The sequence below is a fragment of the Sinocyclocheilus anshuiensis genome, unplaced genomic scaffold, assembly GCF_001515605.1.
Source record: "Sinocyclocheilus anshuiensis isolate Anshui unplaced genomic scaffold, SAMN03320099.WGS_v1.1 scaffold1144, whole genome shotgun sequence".
Lineage (NCBI taxonomy): Eukaryota > Metazoa > Chordata > Actinopteri > Cypriniformes > Cyprinidae > Sinocyclocheilus > Sinocyclocheilus anshuiensis.
In genome coordinates, this window is record NW_015551101.1 from 1286440 (window position 1) to 1308443 (window position 22004).

At 38.6% G+C, this 22004-nt stretch overlaps 1 protein-coding gene across 1 annotated transcript in view; it reads left to right on the top strand.

Moving 5' to 3' along the window:
* Window positions 1-22004, top strand: part of LOC107662799 (serine/threonine-protein kinase ULK2-like) — a 41514-nt gene that overhangs the window by 13117 nt on the left and 6393 nt on the right. The window contains exons 4-19 of the mRNA XM_016452913.1: window positions 5012-5044; window positions 7752-7788; window positions 10004-10177; window positions 10503-10576; window positions 10683-10784; window positions 10890-10948; window positions 11730-11812; window positions 11902-11952; window positions 12032-12120; window positions 12274-12445; window positions 13489-13549; window positions 15587-15736; window positions 16942-17087; window positions 17207-17290; window positions 18505-18776; window positions 18867-19063. Coding sequence (XP_016308399.1) covers window positions 5012-5044; window positions 7752-7788; window positions 10004-10177; window positions 10503-10576; window positions 10683-10784; window positions 10890-10948; window positions 11730-11812; window positions 11902-11952; window positions 12032-12120; window positions 12274-12445; window positions 13489-13549; window positions 15587-15736; window positions 16942-17087; window positions 17207-17290; window positions 18505-18776; window positions 18867-19063 — 1784 coding nt within the window. The remainder of the gene's footprint in view (window positions 1-5011; window positions 5045-7751; window positions 7789-10003; window positions 10178-10502; window positions 10577-10682; window positions 10785-10889; window positions 10949-11729; window positions 11813-11901; window positions 11953-12031; window positions 12121-12273; window positions 12446-13488; window positions 13550-15586; window positions 15737-16941; window positions 17088-17206; window positions 17291-18504; window positions 18777-18866; window positions 19064-22004) is intronic.

A 22004-nucleotide genomic window follows, 5' to 3' on the forward strand; every position in this document is an offset into this window, starting at 1 on the left:
AGCATGCCCAGGAGACTACAGGCTGTCATTAAGGCTAAGGGTTGCCCGGCTAAGTATTGATAGTTGTATAAATATACTGTCATACTAACAGCTGTCTAATTTTTGGTTGATTATTTGTAATCTATTACATACCTTTCTATCAAAGTTATCTAACATTATCAAGCTGAATTTGTTCTGACACAGTTTAACTCTGAGTTCTTGTCACATTTTATTACCATTTTCTAAACTATAGCTAATAAACTGATAATGTGAGAAATGTTGAAGGTGTCTGAATAAATTTTGGTTTGACTGTATCTATTTGATAAATGAAGTTAACCAACTAACATTATACATACTCTTTTGGTTTCTGTACCCAATATTTAAAACATTTACAAATGCAATAAAAATATTGGTATCGGTACTCGGTATCGGCAAGTACCAAAAATAAAAGTATTGGTATCGGGCGAGTACTGGAAAAAGTGGTATCGGTGCATCCCTAATTTTTGCTTAAGGTTATCATACCATCAAAATCTCATACCGGCCCATGCCTAGTCAGTAGGGTGTTTGTTGTTTTGGACACCACAGATTTTTATTGTATGAATATAATCAGTTAAAACATTCTTCAAACTATCCCTTGAAGAAACAGAGAAGGGCTGTTCAGATGTGCAAAAAACATGTACATTTGTAAGGAAAGTGAAATTTGTAAGGAGATCAAAGGGATGGAATAATTCTGGCTACTTTGAAACATAAAGTGGGAATGAGGAGTGGGCAGGGTTTTGAGGCAGGGTAGGAGGAGTCAGACTTGTTTATGAGTCACATATGCATGAGACAATCATATGTGTCAAAACAAAACTTGAACTTCCTGTTAGAGAACAGTGTGTCCCATTGGAGGATAGATTGACTTGTTGTCTTCAGTTTTCTGAGAAGAAGGGGAGGGATGAATTCAAATGAAGACAATGAGCAGTGAGTGTTGTTTGCAAGGAAAGAAAGAAATACAGCCTGGAAACATCTGGAACCTGTTAATGTTTTCCTCGAGAGCTGCCTGCAGGAACTAACAACTATTCAGCTAATAGGCCTAGATTATGTTCACAATGTAGTATAATACTCTTTGCCATTTATAAATTAATCCATTCTTTCACCTTATAGTGTAATAGTGCTCTCTAAATGTCCGCCCTCATTTCTACCAACATGTCACCAAGTGTAGGTTGTCTGTTTATTTACCAGCCCTTCGTGGGCTGTAGACCCAAGTAAATATGTTTATTTGTCTTTATTTCTTTCTTCATCTTAATACTGTGAGGTTCATGGCCTTGCCACTGGCAATATGATGTGCTGTTGTTCTTCACTACCTGTTCCTGCTGATAAACATCCTCTAGTGTGTCATTCAGAGCTCCAGGGACATTGCTTTAGAAACATTCTCATCTAAAAGGACAGTCTGTGTCTATAGGCTCACGACACCTCAAGTATTCATTACAGCCCTAGAATGTTGTGTTCCCTCATCATGTAGATAACTAGAAACCGGTTTCTAAGAAGAACACATCCATCTCTCGCAGTTGGTCGCACATGTGGTGTTTCTCAAACATTCCTAGAATTTAAAGCCATGCTTTGGCTGGTTTCCACCTTGTGTAACCCAGCACGTCTAGTTATGATGCAATACTCTCACTGCCTGGCTGGACTGTGCTGCTTTTTGACTTCATATCATGCCTGTATTTTCCAATGTTTTGAAGCTTATGATAGCTGTGGAGATATGATTGGAACGCAGCTCTGGAATCTCATAGTTTGAGTTTGTTTTTGGTCAACGGTGCTTTGTTGTAGGGTTGACCCGATAACAAAATTAGGCTTCTGTAAGATAGCAACTTTTAATGTCTAATTTAGTGATGCACCAAAATTAATTTTTTTTGCAAAACATCTAACTGAATAATTAAAGTTTTCATTTAGGTAAAAACTGAAAATGAGGTTTTGGTTAATAGGGTATTTTAACTCATTATGCTCTTTATGGTATCTTGTTCTCAGGTGATAAATTAAACCAGTGATAGTAAAGTTCTTAGGCAACTGTCACAGTTCGCTATTGTGAGGAGCACGAAGTGAGGAACGAGGAGACGCAGAGTCGAATTCAAACTTATTAACTTTAATAATATCCAGGGAAACAGGAAAACACACATAGCAAGGGTTGACATCAACAATTCCAGACAAGGGAGAATAGAACGGGCTAGAACTCAAATAGGGCAGATAACGAGGGACAGACAAGTGAGGAGGATAACTAATAATGAGAAACACCTGGAACTAATAGAACTAAATGGGGACAGGAACAGGAAGGACCAAAAAAGGACAAACAGGAACTAAACGGGAACATACACTTGACAGCAACGAGATGCCTTTTGATATTTCAGATGAACATATTTTACAAATTGCTACTCTAGCATCATTTTTGGTCGGGGTAAAGTGTGTCATGTTTCTTGGGGTCATGCTTACCTGATTTAGCTTACAAAGTAAAAGCCGTCGGAAAAGCACTGATTAAATGTTACTCTTTCAGTCAACAGTTTGGGCTATTCAAACCTATTTCATCCCCCCAATTTTTTTTTTTTGCTGTTTAACCTGATTATTATTGTTGTTGAAATTCTGATGCAAGAATGAACAGTCTGTTGTCAACTCTAGTTTTTCAAAATTGCTGTTATTGCCTTATCGCTCCATGGCTGATTATATATCCAGTTATGCTTCCCTGCTGCCTAATATGCTAACTAGTTCTAAACACACAGCAACTAATGTTACATGTCCCACAGAAGTAGCAGCACATTGTTCTGTGGCACTGAAAGTTTCAAAATGATGGCCGTTCGGGTATTGTCCAGTGTTTGGTTACTGACTGACCTATTTTTTTTATCCTTGTTTACATGATAAATATAAATGACATTACCACTGCTCTTAAATCATGATGCATATTTTTATGCAAGAACCCATGTGGAATCTCATCTCTTGCCAAAAGCGTGGAAAAATTGGCAGGAGGAGATCAGAGATCAACACTTGTGTGTTTGGACGTGTGGTTCTGGACCCATAGCTGTTTGTTTTTCTTTTTCTGCCCACACTTGTTCAACGGTTCCTTTTGCACCTCTCATCAAATGGCCCGTGTGTTTGTTTGTGCATAGCATGCTCAGGGCCATTTGACTTCAGATGAAGTCACAGATGAAGAGGTCAAGTTCAAGAAATGACTGATATGTGATGGCAGCGTTAATGATGTCCTCGAGTTGATCAACCCCTCCACACTAGCCAGAGATGCTCCATTTCCTTTCTCCTTCCCATCCCCCACCACTGCCAGCCCAGCTCAAATCAGCCCATTATGCAATCAGACTGACAACCAGTGGCAGTGGCCCTTGTAGCTCCTGGACTGCATTGATCCCAGATCCCATAAACGGATCTACGGCGGAACTGGGGCGGTGGGCTTTCCTGGGATCAGATTACGAAGTCATAAGCCCATGAGCTGCTTGTAAATTTTGATTCAATTTTACAAAGACAAACACTTTTTTTTCTTGAATAACGTGGATTAGGAATGCACCAATATTCAAATTGTGGTTGATACTGATAAGCCAATAATGATTTTTGCTAAGCAGATATTAAAAGTCTTTAAAAGATATCAAATATTTTGTCTAAATCAAAATTAAACACTAAAAACAAAAATCAATCATTTTAAATGCTACAGGTACAAGATTACGTTTAGCTGTGTTATTAAATTATTAGTGTTATTATTAATAGGGATCCACCTGCATTAATTTTTACCAAACACTGAAACAAAAAAAAAGTTTTCATTTAACCAAAACCAAAACGTTTCTGTATTTAAATTTGGTTAACTGAACTCGGTATGTTGTTCAGTGTGTCATGTTCTCATCTGATATTTTAAACCAGCCTCACGATATTTCATTCAAAGAAATTTTCCATATTGTTCTTCTAACTGATTTTTGATCACGGTTGTATCTTATCTATGTTGTGTGTAGAAAATAGACATTAATTTGTCATTGCAGAAGTGCTGATTAAATGTCAATAATTTTGGCTCTTCAAAACTATTTTGGCCAAAATCAATCTTTTTTTTTTTCTTTTCGTTTTGCTGTTTTGGCTGAATATTTTCGGTTTGTGAAATTTCAGTGTTGTATTGCTAGTTATTAAGGAATAAGGCAAACATGAATACGGCAATAAGGCAAAGGTAACCTACATTTAAAAACAAGGGAAATTAGCAAAAAACAATTAAAAATGAGCAATATTGACCAATAATCAATATGGTGCTAATATATTTCACACCCCAAGCATGCACCAATGAATTGTTCACAAGAATTGTGCATCACTAAAGTAAATGGAGTCAATTCTGATTTCATTTTGACTTTAAGGATCCTGTCATTTTTAAAACTCCATAAGGAGTAGCAGAGATTTTGAGTATTCAGTCATCTTGAATGGGTGAGGTAATGAGATACAGTGAGGAGGAACGAGAGGTAATGTGGGCAAATGGAGTGTTGACCGCTATGACAAGCTCTTCCCACACACACTCTCCACAGGCAACCACTTATGAGCAGCACATAAAATGGCCGCGCTTTCTTTGTTAATGGACCAGTCCATCACAACTGCATTAATGGGCTGCCAACATCAATTCACTGGAAGTTACCATGAATCATAATACTTTGAGATGAGATGGTGGAGGAAGCGCTGTAGATTGGCGGCTTGTCTTGTTTACTGTAACAGCCCACTTCCTAGAAATAACCAGGGGCCTCGTGTTTTTTATTTGGCCAGCATTCAGAGTCTAATACCTTAAGTATTGACAGCAGCCCTAATAGCTGTTATGAGGCTAGTGTGTCTAAACGGTTTCAACAACATGAGGTTTGCATGCCAGGATTTGAAACGTGAGTCGTTTTCACTTACGCACGTGCCTGGATTTCCACAACCACCTGCTTGCTGGAGGACATGGACCTGTGTGCAAACAAATCAGTGCCGTTGATGGATGTTTGCTGTTATGCGCTGTTTCTGAGTAAAATTATGTTTCTTGTCTTTTTTCTTTTAGGAAATGCCAAGTTATGTATTCCTGGTTATGGAGGTGAGCATAAAGCATGTATTCACCCCTCTTTCTCTCCTCTCTCTTGCTTCTCATGTCCACACGCTCTTGTTTTTGTCATAAGGCCACAGCGCGCCTAATGTTTCATGGCTATGCTTTCTAGTATTGCCCAACACTGCAGTCTCTGAAGGAGAAACAAACACATGAAGAGGCCAAACTAAAAATATCCGTTCAGGGAAAGCTGCTCTCAACAACAATTTCAAGAGCTTTAATATCAACTATCTTTAGTGTGTAATATCAGTCCAACACTTCTGATGTATGTACCTTATCTGCTCTCAAAAACAATTTCAAGAGCTTTAATATCAACTATCTTTAGTGTGTAATATCAGTCCAACACTTCTGATGTATGTACCTTATGATAATGTAACCTGCTGGCTTTCTGAGTATTGTTTATTGGCACCTGTCTGTGTGACATAAGAGGGTGTTTGCAACTAGAGTTTGGTGCAAACAGGTCTGCTTCTGAAACACTCAAGGTCCTCAACACCAGAGCCACTCACAATTAGTACACACTGATGCAGTTTGCTCTTTGTGCATGCACATGTGTCCAAGTTCTTGGTTTTCTTTTAGATTAAACAGTAAAGCATGGTGCTAGCAAGGTCATGGGTTCAGATCTGTATGCTTTATATAAGAGCATCTCCCAAATGTATACATGTGAATTGAAAATGTTGTGGTAAATACATTGAAAAAAATGTTTCATTCATCTAATTAAAAAAATTATGAGGGCAAGTTATTTATTTTTCATTGGCTCAAGTTAAAAAATATAGATGTGAATCATTACCCTAATTTTTTTTAATTGGATGAATGAAACATTTTTTTCAGTGTAAGGAGTGACTAGTCATCTGATTGATTTCCCTCCTCTGGTCCGAAAATAAGGGAGTCAAGGAAAATATTTCGTAGTTAATAAAACTGGGAAAGTTATGTAAATTAATGACATATTAAAAAGTATAAATCAGGGTTATTATACTTAAAGCTGCAGTCCGTAACTTTTTTTGGTTACAAATGATCCGAAATCAATATTTGAGCAAGTACATAACCAGCCAGTGTTCAAAACTATCACCTTACTTTAGCCCAATTCACAACGGTCAGCTTATAATTATGTTTTCTAATTTGAGTGGTTGACCGGCTACTAGGCTATCGCATGTGAGGATCCTGTAGGTGGCCGATCGTTTATAGCCTTTTCTCGCAGCAGCTAGAATAATTAAATGTATCATTTTGATGGCGGATTGTAATCCATAAAGGATTATGTGTTTATGAAACACATGTGAATGAAATTAAATTATATTCCAGTTATAAATGTGCTTCTGATTACACAGAAGATTACACTGGGATTACACAAGATTTGTATTTTAAAGACAACCAGTTCGAAGGGAGCATAATTTGCTTTTTGGGTTAAAATAATTTCTTAATATGAAATTCGAAGAGTATGACAATTAGATTAGACTGTGCAGAAATTGAAATCTACTCGCTTATACACACTATACTCATAGTCACCAATGCTGATGTTGTTAACATCATTTGAGAATAAAGTATAACAATAATAATAATTTGAACGGTTTGATGTGATATGAGCTAACCGATCTTTAGATTTAATCACCATTAGTAGCGAGATTTTTGGTAATGCTTTTTTCCTCAGTTGGTCAGAACAAATGTGGCAGACTTGTTACTATAGTTACTATAGATGACAATATATGGTGAAAATTCTTATTTGGGTCATATATTCCAAGACGTAGGCTAGAATCTGTGATTGTGAAGTACAGTAAATATCCACACCGGTGCAGTGACTGACTGCCACACATACTCTTCAGAACATTAGATTAATCCGTGCTGGAGCCGTGCCGGCACACAACCCACGCAAGGAAGATAATTCCTCACACAGCTGCAATTCCAGGTTTTCAAACAGAGATGGCGACAAAGAGGCAAAACTTACGGACTGCAACTTTAACTAACACTAAAACCACAAAAAGTTACTTAAACTTTAACTGAAATAAAATATTGTAATGGTATTATTTACAAAGCAACATTCCTCATTTTCATTTAGTTTAACTTGATATACTAAAATAACGAAAACTGAAATAGTCAATAAAAAATTAATAAAAAAGCAACAAAATTACAAACAATAATTGAAAATAGAAAATACTAAAATTAAGTACCATTTATATGGTACATACTAAAACTAAAATTCAAATGAAAACAGAAAATAAATAATACTGTTATAGGTATTTCTAGATACCTTTTATTTATTTCTAGTTATCTGCTCGGAAATATTTTAGAGTTAAAAATGGCTCTTCTTGATTACTTCTATAGAATAAAACTTGCTTGTAAGCCAGATGCAAAATTGATCACATTGTTTTATTTTTTTAAAGCATTCGATCAAAGGTCCTGATATTCAGTCAGAGGTTTAAAGATGTTATGTCATGTTAAATGTAGTGTATTATCTCTATCCACCCAGTATGCTCAGGGCTATTTCTCTCCCTCCATCAATGATGTGGAAATTTACTGACCGCCAATACACACTGACATTCCCATAATACTGCATCACTTCATCAGATTCATTGATGTGTGTGTCACTACACCACCCTATCCTCCTCTTGCAGCCCATGAAATATCCAGTCCTCGAGCCTCGACATAGTTTTTTATTGTTCTGTATTGATTTTAAAGTTGAGTTTTATTTTTTTGTTTCTTCTTCAAGTACTGCAATGGAGGAGACTTGGCAGACTATTTGCAAGGTAAGCAGCTTGTGATCATTTGGTCAGTAGTCTCATATAAAAAAGCATTGTTTTTAAAACACATTTTAGAAAAGTCCACCTATAAATAGGTTTCTTTGCACATTAAATGGGGAAATGAGACAGTTTTTACATCTTTCTTAGTGAGCCAGAGTTGAAGTGTTTGCCTCCAGGGCTCAATCTTAAAACACACTTACCTCCAACACTCTCAGAGAGCTACTACTGCCTCTATTATCATATATTTAAAGCTTTGCCCACAAGCCCATTGTGAATAAACTGTGAAGTCTGTTGTTAGGTGTTTACGAACAGTCTTTGTTCTGCCAAAGGAATCTGATTGGTCTATAAACCATGTTTTCACTGAATGTGTGACGCAGAGGGCATAATAGAGATGACTCAGGTGCCATTTACTTAGTGCTTGTGATGTTGGCTGGACTGTTACCCCTTGTTATGTTCAGATGGAGTGTTATCTTTGTTTAACCATGACGGATGACACAGTACAGCAGGTTTTGGCCTCTCACCCTTCTCCCCTTGTATAATTATGCAACCGTTCCTTAGTTATACAACCTCACCGCTACGTCAAACACTGTGTTTTGGGATCCGTACGAGGTTCATTGTGATCATAATTGCTTTGTTTACAGAGCAGATTGGGTGAAGGGAATCCTCTTAACAGCTCAGTGGATTACACCAGTTTTGCTCTAACAGGGGACCTGGAGCGACATCACTACATGTAAAAGCCCTGAGCAGCTTCTGATTTTAACATTTATTCCAATCAGAGGCTGAGAGAACATGACTGTGATGGTCTTGGATTAGCTCAGTGGAGTGGACATTCTTATTTACAGGGATTGTTCATCCAAAACTAATTCTGATATTATTACTCACCCTAAAAGTGCTCAACAATAAGGATGGCCTGCATTGTAACTTGACCTATTTGGCAAGCGCTGTGTCTTCATTTTTGTGCATTGGAAACTTAAACATTTGGAATTCTGTTTGTCAACTTTTTATCTATCAGTAAGAATGGGTGGAAAACTAATCAGTAATGTTTTGGCGTGGATGCCATTTTTCAAATTATTATTGGTTATTATTATTATTATTAGTTTCCTGTGTGTTTATAATTACTGTATGATTTATAGGTTTTATTGTGTATTTTCTTTGTTTCTTTGTAAAGAATATAGTTATTGTATTGTAAAAATTGTATTGTATTATTGTAAGAATATTGTAAAGAGGATAGTTCACACAAAAATGAAAATTCTGTCATTAATTACTGACCCTCATGTCGTTCCAAACCTGTAAGACCTTTGTTCATCTTCGGAACACAAATTAAGATGAAATCCGAGAGCTCTCTGACCCTGCATAGACAGCAACGCAACTGACATGTTCAAGGCCCAGAAAGTTAGTAAAGACATCGTTAAATTAGTCCATGTGACATCAATGGTTCAACCGTAATTTTGTCCTTAATACCTTTTTGGCCCTTGAACGTGGTAGTTGCATTGCTGTCTATGCAGGGTCAGAAAGCTCTCGGATTTCATCAGATTTTTTTTTTTTTTTTTTTACGGGTTTAAAGGTTTTTACCTTTTTTACAAAATCATGGATATTATTCAAATCTTACAAGGTCAGGACTTTTCAATAGTCATTTCATGACTACATTTCGAGTTATGCTTAGTTCTACAATATTTCTTTGACTATAAATGACTCATTGGCTATAATGAATCGTCTGTGTTATCCCTTTAAAGGTGTGGTCACTTCAGCAAAATTTTAGCCATTTCAGCAGAAAAGATCCATTGCCTATAGACCGTTAGCCTAGTGATGTGAAGCACAGCTTGCACAGAAGTCACTTTCAAACCAAGCTGCTTTCTGTTGGCCATCACAGCGAATTTGTAACCAACTTGCGTGACGATGCACAAACTGCATGGGGGAATCTTTCACCCTCACCCAAAATTTCCAATCGTGGATTCCTACTGAAATCACTGCATTCCTCAGAGAAAACTTGCCAAACAACCTTAGTGTAAAAAAAAACGTTTTGCTCTTTAAAACTAGTGAATCTGAGGTTTCTTGACACATAAAGCCAATTGATTTTCAGGAAATGTTCTGTTTAGAAGCATTGTGATGTAAGCGGTCATACAATCTTGCAAGGGTATCTGGGTAAATTAGGTTTTTATGGAATGTCTTAATGGATTTTATAGCCATGTTACTCAGCAGTACGATGTCTTTGCTCTTTCAGCCAAGGGCACTTTACGAGAGGACATGCTGAGGGTCTTTCTACAGCAGATTGCAGCAGCCATGCGAATCCTCAACAGCAAGGGGATCATTCATAGAGACCTCAAACCTCAGAACATCCTGCTGTCCTACACGGGCCGCAAGAAGTCCAGCATCAACGGCATACGCATCAAGATTGGTAACACTCTCCCCAGCGATTTATTGCTAATATTATGTGCTGTACATCTACTGTAAAATTGAAATGTCTAAAACCACATTACAAATCTGGGATCCAAAATTGAACTTAAAACTGGAAATGAATATCTCAGGATGTTTGTAGTCCACTGTGCATGTACCTAATCTTTCATAACTAACAGTCTATGTAATACACTTTCCGCCCTCTGATCTCTCACACAGCCGGTTCTTTGTTTCCATTGTCTCAGTCTGTGCAGAAGTTAGAAGTCGTGACTCTCAGACAGCAGCATGTTGCTATTAATAACACCGGCGCTGTCTTTGTTTTACAGCTGACTTTGGTTTTGCAAGATATCTCCAGAGCAACATGATGGCGGCCACATTATGTGGATCCCCAATGTACATGGTCAGTAGCCACAAGCTGAATTCTGTCTCACTGTCTCAGATTTGTGAAATATAGCAGATGCGTGAGACATCATCATATTCTTATAATCTGTCACCTCTCCACACAGGCTCCAGAAGTGATCATGTCCCAGAACTATGATGCCAAAGCTGACCTGTGGAGCATTGGGACTGTCATTTATCAGTGCCTCGTGGGAAAGCCGCCTTTCCAGGTTAGTTTCATGATGCTGAAGTTAAAGTAACATATTTTGAATACTAACTGTAAGTGTTATTTTGATGGTGATTTTAAATGGTGTTTCATGTGTTTATGTGACCAGGCTAACAGTCCACAGGACTTGAGGATGTTCTATGAGAAGAACAAGACTTTGGTGCCAAAGTAAGAGCACTAACTAATTTTAGTTTTTCTTTTGTCGTATTATGCGTCATAATGCTAAATGTTGTAAAGTAAAACCACAGTTGTCTCATATTATGGTTGGGCTGTTTTAGATACTGATACCTAAATAATAGTAGTGACCAATATAATGCTGATACGTATATACTCTACTGTTCAAAAGTTTGGAAAACAGAAAATAATACTTTTATTTAATGAGGATGCATTAAATGGATTGAAAAGGTCAGTAAAGACTGCAAAAGATTTCTATTCCAAATAAATGGCGTTCTTTTCATTTAAGACTCCTGAAAAAATATATCACAGTTTACAGAAAAATATTAAGCAGCACAAGCTGTTTCAATACTGATAATATTAAGAAAAAAATTTTGAGCAGCAAATCAGCATATTAGAATGATTTCTGCAGGATCATGTAACACTAAAGACTGGAGTAAGAGTAAAATTTCAGCTCTACCTAATAATTTACATATTCAAATAGAAAACAGTTCTTTTAAATTGTAATAACATTTCACAATATTACTGTTTTTACTGTATTTGATCAAATAAACGCAACCTGATGCATTTAAATATCTTTTGACCTTTCAAATCTTTTACACTTTTTTTTTAATTTTCAGTATTGTATATACACAAAATAACTGAAATGAAAAGAACACTTAATTTACGTATTATGTACTCAAAATTAACTGAAGATTTTTAATTTTTAATTATTAATCTCAAAATGGCCAGTCATTGGTTGCTATTTACTAAATAACTAATGCTTTGTTCACAGCATCCCGAGAGAGACGTCTCCTCAACTGGAAGATCTGCTGCTGGGGCTGCTCCAGAGGAACCAGAAGGACCGTATGGATTTTGGTCAGTGTATTTCTGTTGTTTTAATGCGTTGTGGGAGGATCTGCACCTTGTTGTTCCCTCTTCCTTATTGTATACTCTTCTGTCTGCAGACACTTTTTTCAGTCATCCTTTCTTGGAACCGACATCAACTATTAAAAAATGTAAGTAAGAGAGCATTTGATGAGCAAATTTGATGAGTAAGGTGTGGCTCGACACTAAAACAGCTTTTGTTTTACCCAGCATGCCCTGTGCCAGTGCCTACGTGCTCTGGCTTGGTCACAGACAGCACGTGTGGCAGCTCTCCTTCCTGTCGTTACGTCTCTCCGCCGGTAAGCCCCTTACATTGTCAAAGCTGAATCCACTGTCACAATGCCACAGGCGTGAGCAGAGGTGTTGTGTGAGATGATTATGGCATTTAGAAGGGTAATGGTACTGACTCAGCTAAAGTTAATCCAGTGTTTACCTTCACCTTTGTGTTGCAGTCCCTGCCAGACATGCAAACTCTCCCTGAGGACGTGTTGTCCTCTCCACCTCTCGGCCCTCCCAACTACTTGCAGCTGTCCAAAGAGTCGGGCGGCAGCACCAGCAGCAAGAACTCCTCCTGCGACACTGACGACTTTGTGCTGGTGCCCCATCTCTCTGGAGAACAGTCCTGTGAGTCACATAACGTCACCGAACACATGCCAAGCACCTAGACAGACCACAGTTTTTCAGTTAAAATATTAAAACATTCTTAAAACAAGATACATTTATTTTATAATCTACGTTTTTTCACTCTATTTGACCATTAATGTAAGATAATGTAACTAAAGATATTTATGATTCATAATATGCTTCATTTTTTACTCCATGTGGGTAAAGTTTATTTAAAATAATTTTAATCCTAGATCTAGATAAGTTTGAGGTTTGTGCTGAAAACATAAAAAAAAAAAAAATGCAATTGTGTTTGAAAACACATTTAATTTAACTTATATTTTCTGAGAACAAGCCTTAGTATCTTACCCAATTTTATAACATATTCATATTTTAATATTAAGTATAATGTCTTTATAATGATTCAGTATTATCATTCTGTCATGGAGAATAAATCTTGAATTAATTTAATTTTTTAATGCAAGCCTTAATTTAAGCCTGTTTATAAATATAGCAAAATATAAACATTGAAAAATATGCAATTCAAGATATATTTTCTCAATTTTGGATGGTTTTAAGTTTTGTTATGGTTATTGTAAGTATGTTTAAATCTTGAATTTTTTTTTCTCTTACTACATCGGCTAGTGATTTAAGAAAATATTTAAAACCTCTTTATAACTGTAAAAAATATTTAAAAAAAAACAGAAAATATTGAAAAATACATGTAACTCCATATACATGATGTAGATTCTCTTAGTGTTGTAAGATATTAAATTTAGAAGCAAATTTGGATATTTTTACTGGAAACCAAAACGAAAAATACAGAGCAAGAAAATGAATATTTGCAGTGTACCGTTTTTACACACACACACTAAGCACTATATTTGAGCAGCTGCTGGAGCTGCCTGTGTGTGTTTTTTAGCGTATAGAGAGGCGTCAGCTGAGTCAGCGCTAAGAAAGCCTTCCAGCGCTGATTACTCTCTCACATGCTGTGATTTGTTGGTGTATGTGAGACTGTGCATTTATGTAGTTCTCACGGCTGTCTTTCTTTCTCTCATCTTCAGATGACCCTTCAATGGGTGCAGTGGCCCCCAGGCCGTCCAGTGAATTCCTTCTGTGTGGAGGGTGAGTGTGACATCGCTCACTTGCTTCACTCAAGATACGTTACAATGCTTTAAAAGCTCAAACGTTCACCTATGCATGTTTACTTGCGTTGAGCTGTGCAAATGTTAGACAAGGATTTTAGCAGGTTGACATTTATCAGGCCAAAGATACACAGTCGAGTCCGACATGCAGACAGGAATATTAACTCTGGGTAAATCATCTTGATCCTTTTTGGTCTGTTTGCATCATGGAAATATGGAATTACGGATTAGCACACTGATCCGTTGGTTGTTTTAGATATTTTTGGTGGCTTCCACTCACAAACTGCTAAAAGCTGGTGTGGCTCAGCGAGAGGTGAATCACTCGGCTGGTGAATGAGTCCTGTGGGAGCAAACACGCGGGTTGTGTTTATGCTTCTGCCCTAAGAATGGACACCCTGCTGTCATTTCTTCCCCTCTGCATGTGATCCAAAACTGTTTCCACACCCTTTACTTGTGAACCGACCTCTATTTTCGTTCAGAGGTGCAGAATTAAATGTCCATTGGGTGTTTTGTGACTAGACGGTGCAGTTATGCAATGGATCTGACATGAACTTTGCCAGAGCTGACAGAGTGAAGGTTAAAACATTTGTATGCTTAAACATTCGTATGCTGTGCATCTTTTGTCTGTTAGTCGTGTAAAACAGAAGTGGTTTTGTTTTTGTGAGAGTCAGTGCACTTCCTTCTGCTCTGTGGCTTTTCTGTTTCCCTCTCTTGTGCAAGCAAGTCATACTCCACCTTCTCTGTCTAATCTTGTCTATTTATTCTTTTTACACACTACATATACACTAAAGACCAAAAGGTTGGACACACTTGACTGAGTTGCTAAAAATGAAAGTAAACAATGTTTTTAAATTATTAGCATTTTTAAAGAGATTTAAATTATGGAAAAATTTTATCTAAATGTAAAAATTGCGGAAACGAAGATGATAAATTGTATTTTATATAATGTAATATAAAATATGTATGCACCTCTGTTGAGAAGTTTCGGGTCAGTAATATTTTTAATGTTTTAAAAATGCTCACCAAGGCTGCATTCATTTAATCAAAAATACAGTTAAAACTTTTTTTAAACTATTTTTTACTATTGTGAAATATTAGTGCAATTTAACAAAACTATTTTCTACTTGAGAAACATTTCTTATCATCATTGTTGAAAACAGTTGTGCTGCTTAATATTTTTGTGGTAACCGTGATACATTTTATGAGGACTATTTGATGAATAGAAAGTTCAAAAACAGCATTTATTTGAAATAGAAATCTTTTGTACATTAATACATTATAATATTTTACATTATACAGTGCATTTAAAACAACATTATGTCTTTAATTCAGCAAGGATACAATAAGCAATATTAATTGCTTTCAAAAAAAGAAAATCATACAGAAAAATCTTTTAGCCTCGTCAGTTATGTCCTGTTTGTTTTGCTGTGCCATGCTGAACTGACTCTGGCTCAAACAAAGAAACTCTCTTTGTGTGCATTTGTCATGCAGCCTGCTCAACCGTTCACGTGTAGCTCCCTCACTCATTACATAATTCAGGAGTATGGAGCTCAAAACTTTATTTTTTTCACTTTTAGCTCCCCTTCCTTCTTATCAGATCTTAGTTTGCACGGTGTGCGCACAACCCCCATACATGACCCAGTCATGACACCTGTAAAAAAAAAACAGTGTGTTCCTGATAGAATAAGAATGAGCTGTTTTGTTTCCTTTGTCTGAGACTGGCGAAGGTAGGTGGACCCAGCACGTGCCACTGCCTGAAAGCACTGCCCATTTCTCCTCCGTCCCCCTTACTGATTGGTCAGGGCTTTGTGTTTACACTGTAGCTCCGCCCCATGTGGTTCAGCCATGCCCTTTGAGCAGAAACAGCTTTGCTTAACTCATTTGACAAATTTAGAAGCTTCTCGCACTTTACATTTAGTGATCGCATGTTGAAAAAAACTTGAAAGGTTTTTATAGCATAAATGGGTTTGGAAAAGCATTCTGACTGGATTGCAACCTTATTTTCTGGGTTTCTCAGGCCACAGCAGCCATCCTCCGGACAGATCCCAATGGTATCACCTCGAAGCGAAACCACACCGATACCTGTGCCCACACAGGTACGGAACTACCAGCGTATCAAACAGAACCTGTCCAGCAGCCCAACCACAACACTTTATGGCTCTCCCAGGTAAGACAACCAACAGCGGGAACAGTAACTCTGCTAACTGCGTTTAGTAGCATGTTCAAGTCATTAAGATGCAATCAGTGACATGATTGCATCAGTTTCGTATGATCATCTCACTTCGGGGAGAATTTGCTAAGTGATTCAGTGGATCGTCTTTGGGAACAGGTGGGTTTAGGGTCTTCAGGCAGGTGATTAGCAGACTCTGGAGATAATGACTGTTGCACTGTCCCTTATTAGTCACGTCAGACCTCAGTAGCTGCTTGGCCTACTTCACTCTGACCTGCCCTGTGTCTCAAAAAACCTTGCTGTCCGTGTGCCCAGGGCTGGGCTGGTTCACATTATCTCACCCTGTTAGTCAGCTCGGTCACCGTGCTGGTGAAGTAGCCCTGGGCACTGCTTGAGACCTGATTTATGAGTCATGATTGTCTTCCAGGTGTCATTCACTGAACTATTTAACATTTCTGAGCTTATCAAGCTTTGACAGGTGATTTTTGTGTCATTAAGATTATTTATGGATTGTTTGGGAAGGCAGGAGTATTGAGAATCTCACTTTTAGCTAAAGAAAATGCCAGGAACTCCTTCCCTAAGAACTCTACAGACAGAGGATATTCTGCAAATTGTGTGTTTCATATACAGTGGTGTAAAAAGCATCTGGACATTTAAAATATATATGAATTCCTTACTATATAAATGTTTGGGGTTGGTGTTTTTAAAAAGACGTCTCACCAAGGCTGCATTTATTGACTCAAAAATACAGTAAAAAACAGTAAAATTGTAAAATATTATTACAATTTAGAATGACCGTTTTCTTTTTAATATATTTTAAAAAATAAAATAAAATTTCCAGTGATATCAGTTTAATGCATCCTTGCTGGATAAAAGTATTAATTAAAATAAATAAATAAATCATACCGACCCCCAAATTTTGAATAGTACTGAGTCATGCTAAATAGCACTTATTTTAATGAAAGACATATACTGTTTAAAATAAAATGAAACGTATTTGGACACTTTGTGGTTGTCAAATGACAGTTAATGGACACCAGTGTGAACTTGAGGAGAACTGACATCATACATCCACTAAAATTACATCAAGTCCAGATGAATACATAACTGCTGGTTAAGAAAAGTGATGTTCGTACTGAAGAAATTGTAAGGTTGTCCAAATACTACAATAGAATGATTTTTGGTTGTTTTTATGGTGACAGGTCAGGCACAGTGCGGCGCTCCAACACTAGCCCCATGGGCTTCCCTAAAATGGTGTCTGGGTCGCCTAGCCCTGCAGATACGGTCCAAACGGTGGGGCGACGTCTCTCTACGGGCAGTTCCCGGCCTTACTCCCCCTCTCCACTGGGTAAGAGTTCCTGCTCTCATTCCTTTTTAAGTTTATTGGGAAACTGTATTTTCAAAGACTGACATGTCCTGACATGCCTATTTTATGTGTGTCTGTCTGTTTCTGTATTTGTTCCCCAGTGGGCACTATTCCTGAGCAGCTCGGCCACTGCTGCTGTGGACATCCCCAGAGCCACGAGGCACGCAGTCGCAGCTCCTCAGGCGGTGAGTTTATATGTGAGAAATTGTCATGAAAAAACCACAGCACTACTGTTACTTCTTCAAAATGGCACCATTAACAAGTGGTAGCTACAGTCGCTTCCTCCCGGTGGGTCACACACAGCATGTCTGCGTTATTTAGGTCTCCATGGATACAGCTGCTGGTTATGGCTGAGAACTCAACAAGTGATCAGGAACAATGCATGTTCCTGGGAGCTTTCATGCAAAACCTATAAACCTTCAAACCTATGAACTCAATGATCGGGTCTAAACGGGAGACAAACTCGTTGATCCTGTTGTTTTAGACTTTCAGTTCAATTAAGTTTTATGGTCTCATTTACATACTGCAGTGCCACCTAGTGGTTGATAATGTAGAATGTGGAGTGCCATATCAATAATATGTTATGGTAAAAGGGATAGTTCACCCAAACATTTTGTCATTATTTACTCACCCTCATGTCATTCTAAACCCATAACATTTTGATTAATATTCAAGACGCAAATCAAACATAGCTTCTGTGTATGTGTTTATCATTATTTAGATGTAAGTAAAAGCCTTAAATTAAATCTGTTCATCATGTAAAGCAATCATATCTTATATCTCAAGACTTGTATTAAACCGCTTGATCCATTTGGATTCATTTTACAATGCCTTAATAATAATAATTTATGGATCTATTAAAGAAATAGTTCACCCCAAAATTTAAATTTGTTTAGAGTTTACTTACCCTCAGGCCATCCAAGATGTAGATGAGTTTGTTGAAATTTAGCATTACATCACTTGCTCACCAATGGATCCTCTGCAGTGAATGGGTGCCGTCAGAATGACAGTCCAAACATCTGATAAAAACACAATAATCCACAAGTAATCCACACAACTTCAGTGCATCAATGAACATCTTGTGAAGTGAAAAGCTGCGTTTGTCTGAAGAGGATCCATTGGTGAGCAAGAGATGTAATGCTAAATTGTGCCAGATCTGTTTTGAAACAAACCTACATCTTGGATTGTCTGAGGGTGAGTAAATTTCATTTTTGTGTGAACTACTCCTTTAAGTTTTGTTACCTGGTGCCAGTTGCATTAACTTAGCCTCTATTAAGACAGTATCTTAAGAACTAGTCTGACTATGAGAATAGAAATGAGAAGAAAATGTTAATTTTTGAGTGAACTATCCCTGGAATAACTTTATTTTTTAACTAAATGGACACTTATTATGTTTTAGGTTCCCCTGTACCGTCCTCTCAATTACTGGGCGCTCGTCTTCAGAGTGTGCCCACACTGACTGACATTTACCAGAACAAGCAGAAGCTACACAAGCAGCTGTCTGACCCAGTTCACCCCACCGCCTCAGCCTACCCCACCAGCCACTCCGCTCAGTTTGGTCGCCCCGGCAACCTAGGCACCTCCCCCACCAAGCACCTTGGCTCCTCCCCTCGCACCTCTGACTGGTTAACGAAGTCACCGCTGCCCACCATCATCGGCTCACCCACTAAGGTAAGCTTAAGGAGCTGTCAGGTAAAAAGGCCTGTTTCAGGCCTAGATCAAGAGCTTTTGGCATTAATAATACAATTTCTTCTCATATAGGCAACCGCTCCATTCAAAATCCCTAAAACTCAAGCCTCGTGCAACCTCATGGCCCTGGCCTCTCAGCAGGGTATGGCCGACAGCCCCATCCCAGTTAAAACACTGATGGATGGGCGTGACCTCTGTGTACATCACTGCTCAGCATATCCCAGCAGCCGCCAGTGTGCACCAGAGGCCAGCAAGACTTCCTTTGGCAGGTCAGCAAAAACTTTGTTCAGACAACATCAGATATAAGCAACAAAAGCCCCGTTTCCACCGCAGGAACTTTCCCCAGGAACTAGGGACTTTGGGCCGGTACTCACTGTTTTCACCGCAGGAACAGGATCTAAATAAAGTTCCGGGTAAAAATTTGCCCCTCAGAAAGTCCCTGCTCACGAGGTAGTACTTCTTCAAAGGTCCGGAACTTTCGGGGGCGGGACTAGGGCACTGAACATGCTGATTGGTTGAGTTCACGCAGCATTGTATTTCAACCACCATTTATTCGAAAATATTACTGCTATTGAGTCATGAAATGTAGTTTTAAAAGTATTTCACGCGAGAATGTAGTTGTTTAAAACTCAAATCTGCAGTTTATTTATAAAGACAGCTCCTATGTGCGTCGCTGATTTCGGAGACTTGAGCTCCACGCGATAACCGGGCAGTCAGTGCTCATGTTTCCCGACGAGAGCAGCCTCAACTTGGCTAGTCCTTCTGACATTTGCCACTGGCTCCGATGTCTCTGTAGTGCATAAGCTAAACATAAGAAACATAAGATATAATTTGTTTTGGGTAAATCTAACAGGTAATCTTTGGTCTTTATTCTATTAATGTATTAATATGTTTAAATGAAAATGAAAAGAACTACCGAGAATGCAAGTCCGAATTTTGCATACTTGGTATTGAGAAACGCTCGCAGACCTACGTCACCAGACTATTTGCCTATTCTTCACGGTACTTTAGACCGCGATGAAAACGCAGCCAGCAACGGGTCTGGGGGAAAAAAGTTCCTGGGACAAATTGTTCCAGGTAATTTCGGTGGAAAAGCGGCTAAAGTTTTAAAGGGCTCCTATTATGCTCTTTTACAAAGTCTTGATTTTGTTTTGGGGATGTACTAGAACAGGCTCTCATACTAGGTTGTTCGAAAAACACATTATTTTTCACATATTTTACATTATTACAACACCTCTCTCCCCAGTCTGGTATGAACGGCTCGAATAGTTATGTAATGCTAAATTGTGCCAGTTCAATTTTGTTTTGAAACAAACCTACATCTTGGATTGTCTGAGGGTGAGTAAATTTCATTTTTGTGTGAACTACTCCTTTAAGTTTTGTTACCTGGTGCCAGTTGCATTAACTTAGCCTCTATTAAGACAGTATCTTAAGAACTAGTCTGACTATGAGAATAGAAATGAGAAGAAAATGTTAATTTTTGAGTGAACTATCCCTGGAATAACTTTATTTTTTAACTAAATGGACACTTATTATGTTTTAGGTTCCCCTGTACCGTCCTCTCAATTACTGGGCGCTCGTCTTCAGAGTGTGCCCACACTGACTGACATTTACCAGAACAAGCAGAAGCTACACAAGCAGCTGTCTGACCCAGTTCACCCCACCGCCTCAGCCTACCCCACCAGCCACTCCGCTCAGTTTGGTCGCCCCGGCAACCTAGGCACCTCCCCCACCAAGCACCTTGGCTCCTCCCCTCGCACCTCTGACTGGTTAACGAAGTCACCGCTGCCCACCATCATCGGCTCACCCACTAAGGTAAGCTTAAGGAGCTGTCAGGTAAAAAGGCCTGTTTCAGGCCTAGATCAAGAGCTTTTGGCATTAATAATACAATTTCTTCTCATATAGGCAACCGCTCCATTCAAAATCCCTAAAACTCAAGCCTCGTGCAACCTCATGGCCCTGGCCTCTCAGCAGGGTATGGCCGACAGCCCCATCCCAGTTAAAACACTGATGGATGGGCGTGACCTCTGTGTACATCACTGCTCAGCATATCCCAGCAGCCGCCAGTGTGCACCAGAGGCCAGCAAGACTTCCTTTGGCAGGTCAGCAAAAACTTTGTTCAGACAACATCAGATATAAGCAACAAAAGCCCCGTTTCCACCGCAGGAACTTTCCCCAGGAACTAGGGACTTTGGGCCGGTACTCACTGTTTTCACCGCAGGAACAGGATCTAAATAAAGTTCCGGGTAAAAATTTGCCCCTCAGAAAGTCCCTGCTCACGAGGTAGTACTTCTTCAAAGGTCCGGAACTTTCGGGGGCGGGACTAGGGCACTGAACATGCTGATTGGTTGAGTTCACGCAGCATTGTATTTCAACCACCATTTATTCGAAAATATTACTGCTATTGAGTCATGAAATGTAGTTTTAAAAGTATTTCACGCGAGAATGTAGTTGTTTAAAACTCAAATCTGCAGTTTATTTATAAAGACAGCTCCTATGTGCGTCGCTGATTTCGGAGACTTGAGCTCCACGCGATAACCGGGCAGTCAGTGCTCATGTTTCCCGACGAGAGCAGCCTCAACTTGGCTAGTCCTTCTGACATTTGCCACTGGCTCCGATGTCTCTGTAGTGCATAAGCTAAACATAAGAAACATAAGATATAATTTGTTTTGGGTAAATCTAACAGGTAATCTTTGGTCTTTATTCTATTAATGTATTAATATGTTTAAATGAAAATGAAAAGAACTACCGAGAATGCAAGTCCGAATTTTGCATACTTGGTATTGAGAAACGCTCGCAGACCTACGTCACCAGACTATTTGCCTATTCTTCACGGTACTTTAGACCGCGATGAAAACGCAGCCAGCAACGGGTCTGGGGGAAAAAAGTTCCTGGGACAAATTGTTCCAGGTAATTTCGGTGGAAAAGCGGCTAAAGTTTTAAAGGGCTCCTATTATGCTCTTTTACAAAGTCTTGATTTTGTTTTGGGGATGTACTAGAACAGGCTCTCATACTAGGTTGTTCGAAAAACACATTATTTTTCACATATTTTACATTATTACAACACCTCTCTCCCCAGTCTGGTATGAACGGCTCGAATAGTTCCTGTATCAAATGAAGGCCCGCCTTCTGAAAGACGAAATGTGCTGTGATTGGTTAGCTGGGCCAGTGTGTGTTGTGATTGGCAGCACTCGGCGCCTGGTCGGGAAA